The sequence below is a fragment of the Balaenoptera acutorostrata genome, chromosome 1 (assembly GCF_949987535.1).
Source record: "Balaenoptera acutorostrata chromosome 1, mBalAcu1.1, whole genome shotgun sequence".
Lineage (NCBI taxonomy): Eukaryota > Metazoa > Chordata > Mammalia > Artiodactyla > Balaenopteridae > Balaenoptera > Balaenoptera acutorostrata.
The window spans coordinates 112,959,910-112,982,675 of record NC_080064.1 but is presented as its reverse complement, the minus strand read 5'-3'; the positions used below and the strand labels follow the sequence as shown (position 1 = coordinate 112,982,675).

The 22,766-nt window shown below is 38.7% G+C and overlaps 1 protein-coding gene and 1 non-coding gene across 2 annotated transcripts in view; one reads left to right on the top strand and one right to left on the bottom strand.

Annotated features, from left to right (window-relative positions):
- The window catches only part of NUP210L (nucleoporin 210 like), a 78,104-nt gene that overhangs the window by 35,894 nt on the left and 19,444 nt on the right, over nucleotides 1-22,766 (top strand). The window contains exons 14-29 of the mRNA XM_007178524.2: nucleotides 143-288; nucleotides 4,244-4,465; nucleotides 5,545-5,718; nucleotides 12,264-12,456; nucleotides 15,489-15,577; nucleotides 15,774-15,878; nucleotides 16,180-16,281; nucleotides 17,252-17,380; nucleotides 17,908-18,035; nucleotides 19,430-19,562; nucleotides 20,016-20,078; nucleotides 20,446-20,625; nucleotides 21,008-21,088; nucleotides 21,176-21,307; nucleotides 21,469-21,627; nucleotides 22,574-22,665. Coding sequence (XP_007178586.2) covers nucleotides 143-288; nucleotides 4,244-4,465; nucleotides 5,545-5,718; nucleotides 12,264-12,456; nucleotides 15,489-15,577; nucleotides 15,774-15,878; nucleotides 16,180-16,281; nucleotides 17,252-17,380; nucleotides 17,908-18,035; nucleotides 19,430-19,562; nucleotides 20,016-20,078; nucleotides 20,446-20,625; nucleotides 21,008-21,088; nucleotides 21,176-21,307; nucleotides 21,469-21,627; nucleotides 22,574-22,665 — 2,128 coding nt within the window. The remainder of the gene's footprint in view (nucleotides 1-142; nucleotides 289-4,243; nucleotides 4,466-5,544; nucleotides 5,719-12,263; nucleotides 12,457-15,488; nucleotides 15,578-15,773; nucleotides 15,879-16,179; nucleotides 16,282-17,251; nucleotides 17,381-17,907; nucleotides 18,036-19,429; nucleotides 19,563-20,015; nucleotides 20,079-20,445; nucleotides 20,626-21,007; nucleotides 21,089-21,175; nucleotides 21,308-21,468; nucleotides 21,628-22,573; nucleotides 22,666-22,766) is intronic.
- Nucleotides 8,283-8,389, bottom strand: LOC114237233 (U6 spliceosomal RNA). The gene has a single exon (XR_003622937.1). It is a non-coding gene; the product is annotated as a U6 spliceosomal RNA (small nuclear RNA).

Sequence of the window (22,766 nt, the reverse complement as noted above, 5' to 3'; positions counted from 1 at the left end):
AATATAAATAATTGGGGTCTAGTAGTTAGTGTGTGAGGTTAAGAATTTTTTAATATATTAAAATTCTTATATTTCTATAGACTGATTTCCTTGAGGACTGATTGCTTATTACCCTACTGAAGTCATGTTTTTTGATTTGCAGGTATTCAAAGACCAGGACCAACACACTGTTCCAGTGCACATATAGCAGCCAAATCTCTGGGCCATACTTTAGTAACAGTTAGTGTGACTGAATATGAAGAGTATTTGGAGAGCAGTGCCACATTTGCTGCTTATGAACCCCTAAAGGTGAGATATTTCATGCTAAGGAACTGCCATATCTTTTCATGGACCCCACTATGTCCACTTGGGGGCTTCCTGCATATCTGTGATCTCTATTAAAGATCAGTGATATTTATGTTCTCTTCACTTACCACTCTCTTGTTTTTAGACCCACAGCTCCCTCATCAAATCTGAGTATCAGGGAGTTTATGCTCTCATGTTTCGGCCACAGGAATATTTATAAGTTATTTATTTATTTATTTATTTATTTGTGGTGGGGCTGTGTCGGGTCTTAGTTGTGGTATGTGGGCTCTTTGTTGCGGTGTACAGGCTTCTCTCTAGTTGTGGTGCGCCAGCTTCTCTCTAGTTGTGGCGTGCGGCACGAGCAGGCTTAGTTGCCCCGTGGCATGTGGGATCTTAGTCCCCCAAACAGGGATCGAACCCGTGTCCCCTGCATTGGAAGGCGGATTCTTTTTTTTTTTTTTTAATAAATTTATTTATTTATTTATGTATTTATTTATTTATTTTTGGCTGCCTTGGGTCTTTGTTGCTGCACGCGGGCTTTCTCTAGTTGTGGTGAGTGGGGGCTACTCTTCGTTGTGGTGCGCGGGCTTCTCATCGTGGTGGCTTCTGTTGTTGCAGAGCACGGGCTCTAGGGCGCACAGGCTTCAGTAGTTGTGGCACGTGGGCTCAGCAGTTGTGGCTAGTGGGCTCTAGAGCGCAGGCTCAGTAGTTGTGGCACATGGGCTTAGCTGCTCCGTGGCATGTGGGATCTTCCCGGACCAGGGCTCGAACCCGTGTCCCCTGCATTGGCGGGCAGATTCTTAGCCACTGTGCCACCAGGGAAGCTCCTGGAAGGCGGATTCTTTACCACTGGACCATCAGGGAAGTCCCAGCAAGCTTTAGATATTCTGCTTTCTTTCCTCTTTTTTACTGAGATATAAAAAACATATAGTAAAGTACACTAATCTTAAGGTACTATTTATTTTTTTTATTTGGCTGCACCGAGTCTTAGTTGCAGGATCTTTAGTTGCGGCATGCGAACTCTTAGTTGTAGCATGTGGAATCAAGTTCCCTGACCAGGGATCAAACCTGGGCCCCCTGCATTGGGAGTGTGGAGTCTTAGCCACTGGACCACCAGGGAAGTCTCTTAAGGTACTGTTTGAATTTTCACATATGTATGTATCTTTTTAACACCACCTGGAAGAAGATATAGCATATTAGTATACTCTCTTTTGAAGAACTCTGAAAGAAAACCTTCCACCCTAGGGAGAGAAGTCAATCATCTTTTACCCTTTATACTGACAAATTTTCAGCACAACAGTCATTATTTTGGACCCCAAGGATTGGTCCATTATAATTGGGATATTACGACAGGTGGCCTTTCAAAATAAAAGTAGATAGGGACTTCCCTGGTGGTCCAGTGGGTAGGACTCCATGCTCCCAGTGCAGGGGGCCCAGATTCAATCCCTGGTCTGGGAACTAGATCCCACATGCATGCCACAACTAAGAAGTCCACATGCCGCAACTGAAGATCCCGCATGCCGCAACGAAGATCCCGCATGCTGCCACTAAGACAGAGCAGCCTAAATAAATAAATAAATAAATAAATAATTTAAAAAATAAAAACATAAAAGTAGATAGAGCCTGTCCTGCTTTCTATATATTTGAGTCCTTCAGGAGCTAAAATTGATGTCTAGGAGCTTCCCTGGTGGCACAGTGGTTAAGAATCCGCCTGCTGATGCAGGGGACACGGGTTTGAGCCCTGGTCCGGGAAGATCCCACATGCTGTGGAGCAACTAAGCCCGTGAGCCACAAGTATTGAGCCTGCGCTCTAGAGCCTGCGAGCCACAACTACTGAAGCCCATGTGCCTAGAGGCCATGCTCCGACAAGAGAAGCCACCGCAATGAGAGGAAGCCCGCGCACCTCAACGAAGAGCAGCCCCCACTCGCCGCAACCAGAGAAAAGCCCGCATGCAGCAACGAAGACCCAACACAGACAAAAATAATAAAAGTAAAATAAAATTTAAAAAATAAACAACAAAAAAAATTGATGTCTACAAGTTCTTGCTGATACATACTGACAAATACTGACTCAGTGCCTCTTAGGATGAGGAGGCATCCACAGGGAAAAAGTTGTCAATGGAAGAAGCAAGGTAAGTTATTAATTTTAAAAAGATAACTTGTTCATTAATATTTGCATTTTAAGTTGGCCTCATTGTACATTGTGCAGCCTAAGTATTAAACATATGGTTTGAGCATATTTCATTCATTCTCTTAGCGGATGAATCATCCTACTTGCCTAATTAAGTGAAAGTGCTAGGCTGCAGCCCATGGCCATTTCACGAGGTTTTTTCTTAGTTTTATCATTATCCTTACCCTAATTTTATATTTATTGAATGTCCCACAAATCAGATCTCCCCTGAATGAAAACTATCCTTAAAGGAAGGGAAGTAAGATGGTGATTTTCTTTTTCTACCTAGTACTTTGGTCATGTATCTTTTTCTTTAGCTGCTGAAAAATATATGTATGTTTTACTTTTGTTATCAATCTTATGTTTCGGTACATGGTATATAGTTCTCAATTTGTCCTTTTATATATCAGTTCAATTCAGTTGATCTGATTAATTTTGGACTATATACACCTAGGAAAAAGGAATAACTCCGGTTTTGCTTTCTCAGGAAAGCCTTCCATGAAGCCTCTGACTACTTTAATTTCTTCTATTTGAGGCTTGTTTGGCACTCTGTACTGTGCCTTTTTGTAACACTCATTATACTCTTTACCTACTTCAAATCTGTCTTTTCCAGAGTATTAGCTCCACTGTGAGGCAGGACCTTATTTTGGCTTTCTATTACTGTATCACCAGTGGGCCATCAATGAATATTTGTTAAATTGAATTATATATACATTTTTAAGAGAATACTGCCATTAGACATAGGAATGTTTAATGTTAATAGTATTCAATAATAAATATGATTGACTAGTTCAGGAAAGAAATATTAAAACACGGTTTGCTTACATTTTCAGAATGATTGCTTCAACTCTATACTTCATTTTGTCACTTAGTCACTGTTGTAGACACTGTGCGCCATACAAAAACCCCTACACTTTGAGAATACTTCGTTCCCCAAAAACCAGTTTCCTCATCTATAAGTAGGATACAACTCCTCTGTATACTGGAGTGAATAATACCTGTTTTGACTACCTCTTAGGTGAGAGTTCTTTGAGAAACAGATGAACTGTATAGATGTATTATCTTCATATTTCTAGGGCAGGAGTTCTTTGATACTTTAGTAAAATATCCATTTAAAAATCTTATGTAATATGGTGACAGATGGTACCTAGACTTGTTGTGGTGATCATTTTGCAGTGTATACAAATATCAAATCATTATGTTACACACCTGAGACAAGTGTAATGTTATATGCCAGTTATACTTCAATTTTTTTAGAAAGAGAAAAAAAGAAAAAGTGTTTATGCACTTATTTATCAATACTTTTTATGTGCACAGCATTGTACTAAATCCCACTGAGGAGGAGAGATTCTTTTAAAAATTTGGGGTATAAGATACTCTTTTCTCTTAAGAAGTTTACATAACTAGACAGTGTAACAAGAATTATTAGATGTATATATATGAAGATTTGACATATTTAAATAGCATTAGGGGATAAACAAGTATACAAATTAATGGTAGAGATAATTACTATAAGAGCTTAGAGGATGCAGAAGTGGTTGTGGTCTGGAATGATTAGACATAAATTAATGGATAAGGTGACACATGAGTTAGGCTGAATGATAGGTGGGATCTAAATTAGTACAGAGGTTGAGAAGCATTCCAAATAAGAGGTATAACATACATGTGTCCTCATTTGGGAATTAAGTCTAATGTCATTTACATTATAGTTATATAACCAGTTTTTCACTTTAGAAAACTGTTGAATTCTCTAACCAATCAGGGGTTAATTTCTTTAAATGTCATCAGGCTCTAAACCCTGTGGAAGTGGCACTGGTGACATGGCACTCTGTAAAGGAAATGATATTTGAAGGGGGCCCTCGTCCATGGATCTTGGAGCCCTCACGATTCTTTTTGGAGCTGAGCATGGAGAAGACAGAGAAAATTAGAATAACACAAGTCCGGCTGCCAGCTAAGAGAAAACAGAATCAGTACATCTATCGGGTCCTGTGCCTGGATTTAGGGGAACAAGTAGGAAAATGATCTTTTTCTAACATTTCTTTTAGCAATAATACTCCAAATCTTTTGTACTTCTAGCCATTCCTTTTCAGATTCTAATGGATTTAGTTTATGTACTAGATGGGAAAATTCTAATTATTGATTAAAAGATCTTTTTTTTTAAAGCTTACTATCCTTTAAATGTACACCAAAGGTTTTGGTTTGCTCATCTGAGAATTCTAACAGTTCACCAACCAAATGGTTCAAGATTTTTTGTAGTAGGGGGCTTATTTCAATCACTTTATCACTATAATTCATTTCCTGTTGCCTAGACTAGAGGGTATATAGTTTTCCACCTCCAAAGAATGTGAGGAAGGGAAATTTAAAGTGTCATCTATGGTTATCAATTTTGAAGAATGAGTTAGATCTGTATTGATAAGAGTAATTAGTATATTTCCCTTTATCAGTTTAATTAGTTTTGATTATTTTTAGAGGTAGTGATGGCTTTATCCATAGCTGCACCCTGCTTCTACCAAAACCAGTAACAAAGGTTTTCAGTTTGACCAGGATTGAGAATTTAAAGTATGACTATGAGGCATAGCCCAGCTAACCAGCCCCCAGGGAATCCATGTATGATTTTAACTTAAGAAGAACTGTGCTATAATCACTTGAGCTTCATTTTAATATCTCTAGTGTACTGTATTGTATATATGACTAGCTATTAGTGATTTCAATCCTAATTACCCCCTTTCGAAGCTCTCTAGCTTCTTTTTGTTTTCACATTGTTATTCATTAGTATTTCCACCAGAAATGAGTTGAAACACAAATTAGTTTTTCCACTTTTTGCCAACTGGTAACAAAAGATTTGGTGGGGGAAAAGAACGAAGTAATTGGTCAGTTAGATTTTTTTAATGTTCCCTTTGTTTCTATGATACCCTTGTTTCTCTTAGCACAGATAATTAAGAACTATAGTGTCTTTAAGGGATTGGCCTGATTATAATGTCCAAAGGGACTCTATACTGGAATTTGAATAATTCTAACACATTTAGATTGGCACAACTGACATCAAGTGTCTACCCACAATTATCTCTTGCCCTTGTGTTTTCTTAAAGATTCTGACATTCCAAATTGGAAATCATCCAGGTGTCCTGAACCCTAGTCCAGCTGTAGAAGTTGTGCAGGTACGCTTCATATGTGCCCACCCTGCCAGCATGTCAGTAACTCCAGTATATAAGGTGCCAGCTGGTGCCCAGCCATGTCCTATGCCACAGCATAACAAACAACTGGTGAGTACAGTGTTTCCAACTAATTTACATTTTGTCTAACCTGATTTAAGATAAATGGTCTGAAATGTAGCTTTTGTCTTATTGAAGTTAAGGAAACTCTTTTATTTGTTATCCAATCTCTGATAGTGTCTGAGAAGTGGTGATTCAATTAGGTTAGAGTTGGCTATACTTAGTGACACTTAGTGACTTTGCTTGTTGTACTTAGGTACATAGTCAGCTTGTAACTATGACAATAGGCAATTGAGAACTCTCTAAATAACTTCCAAATTGTTTTGCTAGTATCCTTCCCTACTAAATCTTTTATTAGCATTATTAGTAACTTATAGGATTTACCTCTACTCCAAACCCATATGAGGAATAATGATAAGCAATAACATAGCTAGAAGGTAGGCAACAGGGAATGAGGAATAAATGAGTTATCTAACCTAGAAACTAGAACATCAGACTATACACTAAATGAGGTTAACTATGATTCCAAGCATGGGAAAATAGAAGTCATTTCTTAGCCTTTGCAGAATAGAACAATCCATTAATGATTCCCATTTTACAGATGAAGAAACTGAGGATCCTAGAAGTTGAGTAATTTTACCAAGGTCATAAAGCTAGAAAGTAGCATTTTCCTTCTGACTCTAAAGCACACATTATTAACTTTCTTGCTATACTGCTTTTTTATTATAAAAGAACTTATGAGATGTTGCAGGTTAGGGACTCATTTTTTTTTCAGAACCAAATTCAACATTAAATACTATTATTTGAACTTTATAAATTATTCACTTTTTTTTTTATTATTATGTTTATTTTTGGCTGTGTTGGGTCTTCGTTTTTGTGTGAGGGCTTTCTCCAGTTGCGGTGAGTGGGGGCCACTCTTCATCGCGGTGCACGGGCCTGTCACTATCGCGGCCTCTCTTGTTGCGGAGCAGAGGCTCCAGACGCTCAGGCTCAGTCGTTGTGGCTCACGGGCCCAGTTGCTCCGCGGCATGTGGGATCTTCCCAGACCAGGGCTCGAACCCGTGTCCCCTGCATTGGCAGGCAGATTCTCAACCACTGCACCACCAGGGAAGCCCTATTCACTTTTTTAAAAAGCACTTAGATGGAGCAGAATAGAAGTTATATCTATAATGGCATTGTCATTCAATATCTTTTTTTTCATTTGAAATAATTTAAATTTATAGAAAATTTCCAGGAAAAGTACAACTTTTTTCCTGGAACCATTTAAGAGTAAGTTACAGACATGATCCTCCATACTTTAGCATTTATTTCTTTTTTTGTATTTGAGTATAATTAACATACCATAAAATTCACCTGTTTAAAAGTGTACAAGTAATATTGTTAACTAAGCTCTACTTCAATTTTAAAAAGTGTGCAAATCAGAGTTGTGCAACCATCACCACTCTCTACCTTCAGAACATCTTCGTTTCCCCAAAAAGAAACACCACACCCATTAGCAGTCACTCCCCACTTCCCCCTCCCCTAAGTCCCTGAAAACCACTAATATACTTTGTTTCTCTATAGATTTGCCTATTCTGGACACTTCATATAAATGGAATCATACAATATATGGCGTTTACATGTAGCTTCTTGCATTTAGCATGTTTTTAAGATTCATCCAGGTTGTAGAATGAATCACTACTGCGTTCTTTTTTTAAGGCTGAGTAATATTCTGTTATATAGATATACTACATTTTGTTCATCCATTTGTCAGTTGATAGATATATGGGTGGTTCCCATTTTTTGGCTCTTATGAATAATGCTACAGTGAACATTCATGCACAAATTTTTGTGTGAATATATTTTCAACTCTCTTGAGTATATATTTAGGAGTGGAAGTGCTGGGTCATATGGTAACTCTATGTTTAGCCTTTTGAAGAACTTCCAGCTGTTTTCCAAAATGGCTACCTCATTTTACATTTCCATTACCAATGTATGAGAATTCCAATTTCTCCACATTTGCCAATACTTGTTAATGTTTGTCATTTTGATTATGTCCTTCCTAGTGTGTGAGAAGTGGTATGTTATAGTTGTTTTGATTTACATTTCTCAATGACTTATGACATTGTGCACCTTTCCATGTGCTTATTGGCCAGTTGTATATCTTCTTTGGAGAATGTCTATTCCAATCTTATGGGTTGTTCGTCTTTTTATTATTGAGTTATACAAGTTCTTCATGTATCCTAAATACAAGTCTTTTTGAGATATGTGATTTGCAAAAATTTTCTTCCATCTTATGGGTTGTCTTTCACTTTCTTTTTTAATTGTTTTGCATTTTTAAATTGAAGTATATTTGATTTACAATGCTGTGTTAATTATTACTGTACAGCAAAGTGACTCAGTTATACATATATATACATTCTTTTTTAAAAATTTTTTATTGGACATACATATGCATTCTTTTTCATATTCTTTTCCATTAAGGTTTATCACAGGATATTGAATATAGTTCCCTGTACTATACAATAGGACCTTGTTGTTTATCCATTCTATATATACTAGTTTGCATCTGCTAATCCCAAACTGCCAATCCATCCACCTCCCACCCCCTCCCCCTTGGCAACCACCAGTCTATTAAAAATATGGAATGCTTCACGAATTTGCGTGTCATCCTTGTGCAAGGGCTATGCTAATCTTCTCTGTATCATTCCAATTTTAGTATACGTGCTGCTGAAGTGAGTACTTTCACTTTCTTTTTTTAAACTTTCACTTTCTTGATGGTGTATTTTGAAGCACAAAAGGTTTTATTTAACGATGTCCAATTCATCACTTCTGTTGTTGTTTTTGTTTGTATTTTTGATGTCATATCTAAGAAACCATTGTCTAATCCCAAGGGCATGAGTATTTACGCTTTTGGCTTCTTCTAAGAGTTTTGTAGTTTTAGTCCTTATATTTATGCCTCTAATCCATTTTGAGTTTATTTTTGTATATGGTGTGAGGTTGGAGTCCATCTTCATTCTTTTGCATGTGGATATCCAGTTGATCCAGCACTATTTATTAAAAAGATTATTCTTGGGGCTTCCCTGGTGGTGCAGTGGTTGAGAATCTGCCTGCTAATGCAGGGGACATGGGTTCAAGCCCTGGTCTGGGAGGATCCCACATGCCGCGGAGCAACTGGGCCCGTAAGCCACAACTACTGAGCCTGCGCGTCTGGAACCTGTGCTCCGCAACGAGAGAGGCCACGATAGTGAGAGGCCCGCGCACCGTGATGAAGAGTGGCCCCCGCTTGCCGCAACTAGAGAAAGCCCTAGCACAGAAACGAAGACCCAACATAGCAATCAATCAATCAATCAATAAATCTTAAAAAAAAAAATTATTCTTCTTTTTTTTTTTTAATGCTATTCTTGTCTGCTTACATTCTTTTTATGTATGTATGTATGTATGTATGTATGGCTGTGTTGGGTCTTCGTTTCTGTGTGAGGGCTTTCTCTAGTTGTGGCAAGTGGGGGCCACTCTTCATCGCGGTGCAGGGGCCACTCTTCATCGCGGTGCGTGGGCCTCTCACTATCACGGCCTCTCGTTGCCGAGCACAGGCTCCAGACGCGCAGGCTCAGTAATTGTGGCTCACGGGCCGAGTTGCTCCGCGGCATGTGGTATCTTCCCAGACCAGGGCTCGAACCCACATCCCCTGCATTGGCAGGCAGATTCTCAACCACTGCGCCACCAGGGAAGCCCTTCTTTCTCCTTTGAATCATCTTGGCACTCTTGTTGAAAATCTATTAACCTTAAATGTGAGGATTTATTCCTGGGCTCTCAAATCTCTTCAGTTAATCCATACGTCTGTCCTTATGCCAGTACCATACTATCTTGATTACTGTAGCTTTGTGGTAAGTTTTGAAATTGGGAAGTATGTGTCCTCCAACTCTATTCTTCTTTTTCAATATTGTTTTGGCTATTCTGAGTCCCTTGCATTTGCATATGAATTTTAGGATTCCTTTGTCAATTTCTGCAAAGAAACTAGCAGGGGTTTTGACAGGAATTTCACTGAATCTGTAGATTCATTTGGAGAGCATTACCATCTTAACAATATTGTCTTCTGATTCATGAATGTGAGCTATCTTTCCATTTATTTAGGGTTTCTTTAATTTCATCCAACAATTTTTGTAGTTTAGAGCAGTAGTCCCCAAGCTTTTTGGCACCAGGGACTGGTTTTGTGAAAGACAATTTTTCCACACATGGGGTTGAGGGGGGGTGTGGGGGGATGTTTCAGGTGGTAATGCGAGCGATGGTTCAGGCGGTAACGTGAACGATGGGGAGCGATGGGGAGTGGCAGATGAAGTTTTGCTCCCTCGCCTGCCGCTCACCTCCTGCTGTGCGGCCTGGTTCCTAACAGGCTGCGGACCGGTACTGGTCCATGGCCTGGGGGTTGGGAACACCTGGTTTAGAGTATACACTTGCACTCCTTTTGTTAGATTTATTCCTAAATATTTTATTGTTTTTGATGCTATCATAAAGATAATTATTTATTTCATTTTCAGATTGTTGCTCTTGTATAGAAATACCACTGATTTTTGCATGTTAATCTTGTATCTTACAACACTGCTGAACTCATTTATTAGATCTAATAGTTTTTTTGGCAGGTTCCTTAGGGTTCTATACACAAGATTATGTCATCTGAAAATAGAGACAGTCAGACTTCTCCCTTTCCAATCTGGATGCCTTCATTTTGTCTTCTTGCCTAGTTGCCTTAGCTAGAACCCCCAGCACAATGTTCAGTAGAAGTGGCAAGGACAGACATCTTGTCTTATACCTGATCTTAGGGGCAAAGCTGCCAATCTATAACTATTAAGTATGATATTGGATGTGGATTTTTCATAGATGCCCTATATAGGTTGGGGAAGTTTAGTCTGTGGAATGTTTTTATCACCATAGAGTTTCACATTTTGTTCAATGTTCTTTCTGTATCTGTTGAGATGATCGTGTGCTTTTTTCCCTTTTATTCTATTAATATGGTGTGTTACATTGATTGATTTTCATGTGTTGAAACAACCTTGCATTCCTGGGATAAATTCCACTTGTTTATCATGTATTAACCTTTTTATATACTCCTGGATTCAGCTTGCTAGTATTTGGTTGAGAATTTTTGCATCTATATTCAGAAGAGATTTTAATCTGTAGTTTTATTTTCTTGTGGTGTCTTTGGTTTGGTATCACAGTAATACTGGCCTCACAGAATGAGTTGGGAAGTATTCACTTCTCTTCTACTTGTTTGAAGAGTTTGTGAAGAATTGGTATTCATTACTCTTTAAACGTTTGGTACAATTCACCAGTGAAGCCACCTGGGCCTAGGATTTTTGTTGTGGGATGTTGTGTTGTTTTTTTAAATTACTTATTCAATCTCTTTACTTGTTATAGATCTAGTCAGATTTTTTATTTCTTATTGAGTCAGTTTTGCTTGCTTGTATATTTTGAATTTTCCTATTTCATTTAGGTTTCATTTAGGTCCTCAGAGTTTTGGTGTCCAGAACTTTTATAGGGGTTTTATTACATAAACATAATTGATTAAATCATTGACCACATGTTTAAACTCGATGTCTAACCCCCCTCCCCTCCCTAGAGGTCAGGTTGGTATCACCTGGCTCAAAGTCCCATCACTATAATCACACGGCTGGTTTTTCTAGCATGACCAGCCCCCATCCTGAGTCATCTTATAAGTATAAACTCAAGTGTGATCCAAGGGGTCCATCATGAATAACAGATACACTCCTATCACTCAGGAAATTCCAAGGGTTTAGGGTTACTTCTCAAGAACTGGGGACAAAGACCAGACAATTTCTTTTATTTATTTATTTTTGGCTGCATTGGGTCTTCATTACTGTGCGCGGGCTTTCTCTACTTGTGGCGAGTGGGGGCTACTCTTCATTGTGGTGCGCGGGCTTCTCATTGTGGTGGCTTCTCTTGTTGCGGAGCACAGGCTCTAGGTATGCGGGCTTCAGTAGTTGTGGCACGTGGGCTCTAGAGCACAGGCTCAGTAGTTGTGGCTCATGGGCTTACTTGCTCCATGGCATGTGGGATCTTCCCGGACCAGGGCACGAGCCTGTGTCCCCTGCATTGGCAGGCGGATTCTTAACCACTGCGCCACCAGGGAAGTCTGTCAAGATCAAATTTAGATCAAAAATTTAAGACAGGTATAAAAGACGTTTTGGGGGACATTTGGGGAAATTGAAATATTGACTATACAGTATGTAACACTGAATTAATGTTAATATTCTTATGTGTGATAAGGTAGTTTTTGCTACTCATTCTTAGGAAATGCATGCTGAAATATTTAGGGGTAAAGTGCCACGATACCTAAATCATTTGGCAAAAAAAAAAAGACACACACACATACAAATACACACACACAGAGTATGAAAGTAGAGGGAGAGACAGAGAAAGCAAATGGTGGATTGAGATGAAGTACATATAGGTATTCATTATACCATTCTTTTAACATATCCATACCTTTGAAAACTGTCAAAGAAAAAATATTGGGAGAAAATATGATCCCTAGCTTCAGGAATATCTTACCACCTCTTAAACTATTGTTTCTTTTCTTACTTTTTATTTTAATACAGATTCCTGTATCAAGCCTGAGAGACACAGTCCTGGAACTGGTAGTGTTTGATCAACACAGGAGAAAGTTTGATAATTTCAGTTCACTGATTCTAGAATGGAAATCCTCAAATGAAACACTAGCTCATTTTGAGAATTACAATTCAGTAGAGATGGTAGCAAAGGATGACGGCAGCGGGCAGACCCGGCTACATGGTATTGTAAATATTTATGAATCCTTTCATATACCTACTAAATGGTTCTGCACTAAATATTTCCTTGTGGGTAACAGTCTATTTATCCTATCTCACCTTTCACCTTCGATCTTTGTATTTTTTAGAAAACAGCATAAAGGTAGATTCCCTTGTTTGCAAAGCTAGGGTCTAGAGTCCAACGTTTCTCACAAGAACACAAAATTAAATTAATTTTAAAATGTATTGGTTACCTATTATTTGCCTAAAACTTTGGAAATATTATTCATTTGTTAGGCAGTGTTTATTGAGTGGCTACTACATGTAAGGTCCTCTGCTAGGCGCTTGGAGATATAATGGTAAATGAGACACTCACAGCTTCTGCCCTCATAGACTTACAGTCCAGTTGGGGAAACTGGACTTTAAACACTACATTGTGTTAGGTGTTTTGAAGGGCAAATATGGGGTGCATTAAGAGCTTATAACAGGAGAACCTAACCTAGTTTAGATCAGAGAAGACTGCCCTAAGAAAGTAGCATGTACTCTGAGACCTGAAGAGATGGCAGAAAGAGGAAATAGAAAGAATGAACTAAATAAGTCAAGTGAGACTGACTTAGAGAGGGGGCAAGAGGCACAAGATGAGGTTCTAAGAGGAAAACAAGCCCTCAGGGGCAGCAGCCCATCAAGCCTTTGCTTGTATCACATTTGCTGAGGTCCTACTCTCCAAAGCAAGTCACCTGACCAAAACCAGAGTCAAGGTAGGCCAGGACTACTCAAGAGCATGGATGCCACCAGGCATGATTCACCACAAGCCATTAATATAACAATCTACCACAAATCAATCCCAAAAGTAAAGAAGAAAGTGGCACAAAGGGTAACTTTTAGGTTTCTGGTATGAGTATTTGGTAACCATTCTTTTCTTTTAACTTTTTATTTTATATTGGAGTATAGCTGATTAATAATGTGTTAGTTTCAGGTGTACAGCAAAGTGATTTAGTTATACATATACATGTGTCTGTTCTTTTTCAAATTCTTTTCCCATTTAGATAACTATTCAATTGAATAAGAAACACTAAAGAAATAAGATTTAAGCTTTCCCTTACCCACAGGGAGTTTATACTCAGGACAAGTTTAAGGGCTTAACTAGAGAATATGATAACATAATATTAATATGTATATGACACTATAACACTATAATACCAATAATATGATACAGTTAATGTAAAAAGTGGTAGGGAAGAAAGAGATGCTCCTAATATCTGTAACAATCCATCATCAAATACCATCCATTTTATTTTCTAAAGGTTTTCTCTCTTCCTCTCTATCTTCATCACTAATGTCCTCATAACCTCTATCCTACATCACCATAGTAGCCTCCTAACTGATCTCAATGTGTCTCTCCTACCCTCTAATCCACCCTCCATACTACTGTCCAGAATGATCTTTCCTTTTTTTAAAAAATATTTATTTATTTATTTATTTATTTTGGCTGTGCCGGGTCTTAGTTGCGGCATGCAGGATCTTTAGTTGCAACATGCGGACTCTTAGTTGAGGCATGCATGTAGGATCTAGTTCCCTGACCAGGAATCGAACCCGGGCCCCCTGAATTGGGAGCAGAGAGTATTACCCACTGAACCACCAGGGAAGTCCCCAGAATGATCTTTCTAAAATACAAATCTGGAGACTTCCCTGGTGGTCCAGTGGTAAAGAATCTGCCTTACAATGCAGGGAACGTGGGTTCAATCCCCGGTCAGGGAACTAAGATCCCACATGCTGCAGGGCAACTAAGCCCGCAGTGACACATATTGTCACTGTGTCTTTCTGAATAAAGTTCATATGTTGCAGCTTAACATACCGACCCCTGCCTACTTCTTTGGCTTCACTTCTTATTACCACCCACATGTATTCTACATTTTTCTCATACTCAACAATTTTAGATCCTTAACCATGAAAAGGCTTGTCATACCTCTTTCCTTTGCATATGTTTTATTTTCTCTTTACTTGCATCTTCACTAGGCTAAAATCTTCCTCTAGTAATCTAGGAGTTTTCTGTTCCTCTATATTCCCAGTCTAAGGAGAATATTCCTTCTTTGTGCTCTTATATATTCTGTATTATGTGCTCTGTACATACTTCTATAATAGTACTTATCACACTGTATTGCAGTGGTTGGTTTACCTCTCAGCCACCCTCCTAAGCTGTGGGTTTCTTTGAAGGCAAGAATTGTGTTGTTTTCTTCTTCATCTCTGTATCCTAATTACTTTCCATAGTGCCTAGCATACAGTTAGGCCCTTAATAAATCTTTGTTGAATGAATGAATGTAACATCATGAGAAAATGCTTTACAGATTTACGCATGATCATGTGTTGAGGATAAAATAAGAGTTGTCCTAAGTAAAGTGGCAGATTCATGTTAGTTAAAAAGAAAGAAAAAAGAATGAATGAGTAAAGCAGGGTCAGATTATGGATGGCTTCAAATACTAGTTTAAGGAGTTTGAATTGCTCTAATAAGGACTAGTTAGCGATTAAAAAAAAATTTTTTTTGCATTTAAAATTTTTGAGTAAGGGACTGACATGACATTTACATACACAAAACAGTTTAGAAGCGTGAAAAGTCCCAAAGGACAATCTACATTTACATACACAAAACAGTTTAGAAGCGTGAAAAGTCCCAAAGGACAATCTCTTTATTTCTCACTTTTATTTTTAAATCAAACAAAAATTTCCCCATACCCTATTGTCAGCTTATTTTGGGACTCACAAACCATTAGAGCTGGAGAAAATTTTAGATTTTGCCTGTCCCAACCCCTCATTTAATAAAGGAACTGAGAAATAAAGTGATTGCCCAAGGTCACATAGGAATATAATTGCAGAGTCAGCATAGAACCCCAGTTTTCTGTTTCTTGTGTATTTCCCTATTCACTGTTTTTTGTTTTTGTTTTTCTCCCTGAAATAAAACACCATTCGGAAAAAATTAGGGCAGATTTTTGGTTTTCTGGAGACACTTTTGTATTCTACATGTTACTGTTTCTCACAGGGTACTTTTTTGCATGTCTCCAGGTCAAAGGATCCTTAAAGTACATCAGATAAAAGGGACTGTACTCATTGGAGTCAATTTTGTGGGCTATTCAGAGAAGGAAAGTCCAAAGGTAAGTGGAGGCTGTTATATAAAAAATATTAATTAACTGAAATTTAAGGCTCCTTAGAAGTCATTTATATAACTGATGTAAATCTGAGAACTATGCACCTCTATGAATCTGTTATCTTTGGCACTTGAAAGAGTACTGGAATCTTCACTCACTGAGCTGAGGAATTAAAAGTTTGTGGTTCTTATTACATTTCTAGGAACTTTCCAACTTGCCCAGATCTGCAGCTGTAGAGCTGCTCCTGGTAGAAGATGTAACAGTATCGCCTGAGAACGCTACCATCTATAACCACCCTGATGTGAAGGTAGAAGCTATATGGGTCTAGCTAAATGGAATCATTTTGGAGGGGAGAGTACTAGGTTATTAAAATTAATAGTATAACAATAAAAAAGCTCACTTATGTGTTGAAAATCAGTGATACACATATATAATGCATATATAATAATTATCCTTAGCAGTTATACTTTAATAGTCATATTTTGTCTTTGGTCCACTGACTGTAATCTTTTAATGTCATACTCTTTCTTAGATAAGTAGAAGTTATTTTCTTTGAATTATTTATAAACTAAAGGGAACGGAATATTGTTTGTCTGATTTTTCCATAGGAAATATTTAGCCTTGTGGAAGGATCTGGTTATTTTTTAGTCAACAGTAGTGAGCAAGACATTGCCACCATCACTTACCTGGAAGCAGAAAGCTCTGTCCAGGTGAGTTCTAGAGATATTCCCAGACTGATGGTCTCAGGTCAAAGCTCATTCTTAGGAGAATGATTGGAAAATTTTTATTGGGTGTCTCAAACTTGTTACAAAAAATAACATTTGTGTCTTTTTCCTTATTTAACCTACATAGATTCTTCAACAAAAAAAGAGGGTTTTTTGTTTGTTTGTTTTTTTCTGTAACTAGCTACAATATGTTGCAATTTTTGGCTCTGATTGAATGGAAACAGTGTAGGAGACATCTAATTATAAGATTTCCATTAAAAGAAGGTTCATTTTTATAAATTTAAAAGCACAGAACTGTGTGGATAGTTAGATATACTATTGACTTTATAACCTGAGTATATGGTATTTTCAGCCAGGACATGGCAACTTAAAATATTAAGCTGACTCCATAGTCAATATGCCAAGAGATTTGCTTTTAGTTGACTTGTAATAATAAAAAAATAGATTATATTAACATATGTATTTATTTCCTTCAAAGAGCTCAAAGGAATGTAACTTACTGTCGTCATAATGTTGCTTTTTAAAAGAGGAGATTGAGGCCCTATGGGCAAAGGATGTGAAAAACCACGCTGCTGTGCAGGAGCTGTAGTACAAGAAGGAAAAACAAAGTATCAGTCCGCCCGGTGCTTTCTCTCCCTCCTTGTGATTGCATATAAATGTACATGATTTTCTTCCTGACTCCTTTCCCTGTTGAGGATTCTGCTTGAAATCAATCAATTTAAACTCTGCTCTTTATCAGTTAGTATTTGTTAAGGGTACATATTTTGCCACAAACTGAAACATCACTTTAAGGGTACATATTGTGCTATGCCTGAAACATATAATGTGACCTCTGAGAGTTCCCATCACAAAGAAAGTAAGATATTGTATTTTCCACTTTGGGTGGAAATAATTGCTATGATTATGCTTGGAGCATGTTTGCTTCTTTATCCAGCTACCATCTTCTTCCTTCTAGTTAGTTCCAGTACATCCAGGATTTCTCAGCTTGGAGGTCTATGACCTGTGTTTGGCTTTCTTGGGTCCAGCAATGGCTCACCTCAGGGTGTCAGACATGCAAGAGCTGGAGCTTGATCTGATTGATAAGGTGAGAAATGTTTGCTTTCTCTCTTAAATGAAGCAGGCATCATTCTCACTCACTAGCATCACCTAATATAGTCTGTGCTCAGCTACCATGTGTGTATACCAGGCCCTTTGATGATGTGAATGGAAATACCTGCCCTTAAAGAACACGATTCCAACACTAAACATGATGAAGATAAATAGAGTGTTAAAGCACAACTTAGGGACTTCCCTGGTGGTCCAGTGTTTAAGACTCCATGCTTCCAATGCAGTGGGTGTGGGTTCGATCCCTGGTCAGGGAACTAAGATCCCACGTGCCACAGGGCATGGCCAAAATAAAAAAATTTAAAAACAGTTAAAAAAAAATAAAGAACAACTTAAAAGAATACACATAGATTAGGCTTACTCAATCAAAGGCTGACCAGGAACATTTAGCATGAAAAAAAGAGCTTGCCACCTCTAAGAGTTAAACGGCCCTAGGTGAATGAGACATCTCTACTAAAATTACCTTAAAAAAATTATTTTTTTTAATTTTTGTTTTTTAACCACTAGGTTGAAATAGGTAAAACTGTGTTAGTAACTGTGAGGGTTCTTGGCTCTTCCAAACGCCCATTCCAAAATAAATACTTCAGGAACATGGAGCTCAAACTGCAGTTGGCTTCTGCCATTGTCACCCTGACGTGAGTACCATTTCAATACTCCTTTCTTGGGGACTTCCCTGGTGGTCCAGTGGTAAAGAATCCGCCTTAGGGACTTCCCTGGTGGTGCAGTGGTTAAGAATCCGCCTGCCAACGCAGGGGACACGGGTTCTATCCCTGGTCGGGGAAGACCCCACATGCCTCGGAGCAACTAAGCCCGTGCGCCACAACTACTGAGCCCGCATGCCACAACTACTGAAGCCCGCGCACCTAGAGCCCATGCTCTGCAACGAGAAGCCACCTCAATGAGAAGCCCACGCACCGCAATGAAGAGTTGCCCCCTCTCGCTGCAACTAGAGAAAGCCCACATGCAGCAGTGAAGACCCAACACAGCCAAAAATAAATAAATAAATAAATTTATTTTAAAAACCCAATCCTCCTTACAATGCAGGGGACGTGGATTAAATCCCTGATCAGGGGACTAAGGTCCCTCATGCCGCGGGGCAACTAAGCCCGTGCGCCACAACTACTGAGCTTGTGTGCCTCAGCTAGAGAGCCTGCGTGCTGCAAACTACAGAGCCCACGCGCTCTGGAGCCTGTGTGCCACAACTGGAGAGAAGCCAGCGTGAAGATCCCGTTTGCCACAACTAAGACCTGACGCAGCCAAAAATAAATAAAATAAAATAAATGATAAATAAATCTTAAAAAAAATACTTCTTTCTCCCTATGCTTAATATCACAAGTATATCCCTCCTAGTAGCCTGGTTAGCTCTCCCTTAGGTTATTTCAGATTTCCTTCTTTCCTTTTTTTGTAACGGTACCTTTCAGCCCATACTCTCTTCCCATATTCAGCTCTCTACAATATACCCCTTCCAGATCCTCAGATGTCTTATTTTGGGCCTAAAATCATGTGTCTCATTAATATTTCCATTTTATGAAACTTCTCCTTGGATGATATCCTTTGGGGGTGCTTCAGACTTGAGGACCTTCAAAAAATCTAGAAGTAGAGGCACTGGTATTGCCCTCTGCAAAAGGGAAAATACAGGAATTCTGAGGCAATTTAGTATTTGCAGTTTTGCCAGTCTATGTTTATATTGCTCTTATTCCTTTGAACACTTAGAACAAATTTTTGCCCTTCAGGAGCCTTCTGCCATTGCTATGAACTTTGTCTTGACTCTGGAAGTTATTTTCTGGTAGTTCCTTCTAAGCTGAGTTAAAATGAGCAGAAGATTGGGAATTCCCTGTGATTAGGACTCTTCGCTTTCAGTGTCGTGGGCCCGGGTTCAATCCCTGGTCGGGGAACTAAGACAAGCTGCACCACGTGGCCAAAAAAAAAAGAAGAGAAAGCAGAAAATGTTAAGCATCTTAGAAAGATGCATAACTGTCCACTCTTAAAACCAAATCTTTCTCACCTAGAAATTTGTGGGTCTTTGCAGGCTAATTGAGAAACAGGACGAATACTCTGAAAATTATATCCTTCGAGCTATCACTATTGGGCAAACCACACTTGTAGCTATTGCCAGGGACAAGATGGGGAGAAAATTCACGTCAGCTCCTCGGCAAATTGAAGTAAGGAAATTATCTCATCCAAAATTCATACTTCGTCTTCTTTATAAATTTATAAATTTTATAAATTTCCAGTGGTTAGGACTCTGCACTTTCACTGCTGAGGGCGCAGGTTCCATCCCTGGTCCGGGAACTAAGATCCCGCAAGCTGTGAGGCATGTCCAAAAAAAAAAAAAAGTAGAAAAGAAAGGTAATTGTAAACATAATCTTAATGACCACTTTTATTACAGTGAGTGGATATGTAATAACTTATTTAAGCATTCTCACTTAAGTAATTTATAATTTTTTGCTATTATAAATAAAATTTGCATTTATAAATAAAATAAAATACATATTTTTGTATATAACTTCATTGTACATAATTAGGATTTTTTTCCTTAGAATAAGCTGCATGATCATTTGCTATGAACTTGACTGTAGTTAATCACTGTTGTCCTTTTGGTTTTCTCCTTCAAGGTGTTTCCTCCATTCAGACTGGTTCCAGAGAAAATGACACTGATTCCAACTAATATGATGCAGGTGATCCTAAAGCCAGAAATGAGGCTTTCTCCCCATCCCACCTCTGCTCCACCCCAACACACATATACACATACACCTCTTCCTGTTGACCTTCCCTTGTCTACTCTCAGCCAAGTACAACAGGATTTGATAAAGAAGAAAATTAGTATTTTCTTTGTTCTATGAGAAACATGATTATGAACTACTTCTTGGAATCCCATGGATCATTTATAGCACTTCCATTTCATGTGCATTTGAGCTGATGTGGCATATGCTGGTTGGAATGTGGGGGAAGATGAAAAAGTCGAGTTACTTGGACAAAAGGTTGGGAAAGGCGATGTGACTTCTCCCCAAGGTCCAGGCATTCACTGGCGTGTTTACATTCCAGGTAATGTCTGAGGGTGGCCCTCAGCCTCAATCTATCATTCACTTCTCCATCAGTAATCAGACCGTGGCTGTTGTTAATAGGAGGGGCCAAGTTACAGGGAAGGTAGTTGGCAGAGCGGTGGTCCATGGCACCATCCAGACAGTAAATGAAGATACTGGAAAAGTCATTGTGTTCTCCCAGGTATTGGTTCTTTGTTCTGCTCTGCTTCTACTCCTCCATCTGGGAATCACTGGGAGGTGGAGGAAGAAATAGTGATGGGGAGGGTGTCAACAGCCCAGGAAAGTCTTTTCAGTCCCCTCATTTGGCATTCTCTTAACCAGGCATGGGAAATATGTAATCTTCAGTGAAAAACCCACAGAGTACTTGGCATTGTTATAAGACAGTCCCTATACTTAAGGAATTGTTTCAAGAACAAATACAAAACAAAAACAAAAAACCTATACCTATGGCATGTTTGTTGTTGTTGTTGAATGCCCCAAACAACAACAAACTAGTTATCATAAGCATCCGCCCCACAGACACCCCCTCTTAGCCTAAGCTTGCTCTCCACGCTCTTGAGCAGGATGAAGTGCAGATTGAAGTTGTGCAGCTAAGGGCTGTTAGGATCCTTGCAGCTGCAACTCGGCTCATCACAGCTACTGAGGTCAGTATGATGGCTCTGTTCCAGGTTCATTATTTTGATAATGCCAGCTGGACAGGATGTATAGCACAAACCACTCTTCGTTTTCAGATGCCAGTTTATGTCATGGGAGTGACCAGTACCCAGACCCCTTTCTCCTTCAGCAATGCCAACCCTGGGCTCACATTCCATTGGTCCATGAGCAAAAGGGATGTATTGGATCTAGTGCCCAGGCATTCAGAGGTATGAACTTATCTGTTTATTACATTACCTTAGGGATCTTGATACTAAATTTATTTTATTTCATCATAAGTTTTAGACTAACTAAAATAGCTATTTTCAACAGAGGGAAGGGCGCAGTGTTTATTCATGAATATTTCTTAATCCATCCCTTCACTGTCTAGGTTTTTCTACAACTCCCAGTAGAGAATAACTTTGCCATGGTTGTCCACACAAAAGCAGCTGGTCGGACCAGTATCAAAGTCACTGTCCGCTGTATGAACAGTTCCTCTGGGCAGTTTGAGGGGAATTTGTTGGAACTGTCTGATGAAGTTCAGATCCTGGTAAGGTCCCAAAGCTAAATCTTGTTTTTGTATATCAAGGAGAAGAAAGTTATATTCTCTTACCATCCATGAAGAGCTTAGTCTGGATAGAGATAGAGAAATTGCTAGAGGGATCTCTAGAATAGGCTTATGGTTTCTAGATCTTTGTTATTCCTGCTAATTGCTTCTATGAGTACTGACATTAGAAACTACAGCACATGCACTCCCCTCAACTCCCAACACAGTGAATACAGTATATGAACACATAATAACTAAAGAGGAATTAATTTCTGATTTGTTCTGCCTAACATAGATATTATGATACAGTCCACTTAGCTATACTCACAGGCAGAATGAAATCCTATCCTAACTTCTGGTAAGGTATGAGAGTACGAACAGTTTCTACAGATGTTCTCAAGCTGAAAGCTAAATGGCCCTATTGTTTTTAGAACTCAGAGAAAAACTATTTTTTGTGTGGGGCAAATAAGTTTCTCTACCTCTGAATTTGGGACTAATTTTTTTTTCTTTTTTCCTTTATTTTGGCTTTGGTTCCCTGATTCAGTGAGGGGTAGAGGAAAAAGCACTTTACCAGGAGGCGGAAGACCAGAATAGTGCCCTTGCTAATTAAGTACTACAGGTTCTTCATTCTCAAATCTCTTTTCAGGTTACTAGAACTAAAATTAGAAATTTCAAACTTATTTCATACCTAATATCTAAGTAATATAGGGGATGTAGTAAGTGTAAACTATGCCCAGTCCCTTGTAGTCAGAAGCAGGGCTAATATTAGGTTATATATTCTACACTACCTAAATATGTTTTAAATGCCTGGCTCATTTTGGAAAGCAGTACTGTGGGACATTGGGCTAAATTGAAGTTGGGCAGACTTGATTTGTAGTTGTCCATTTGTGAGTAAAAGTCATCATTTGTCTTTTCCGGAAATGAGGAAAACATCATTTTCTCATTCTAGGTGTTTGAAAAACTCCAACTTTTCTACCCAGAGTGCCAACCTGAACAAATTCTGATGTCCATGAATTCTCAGCTCAAACTCCATACCAACAGGTAAGGAGAATGGAGAAGAAGCAGGCCAGGATCTAACTTTACCCTCAGAGAAACATTGCACATGGAAAGAATCATTGCCTTCTAGGTGATTTTTCTAACCC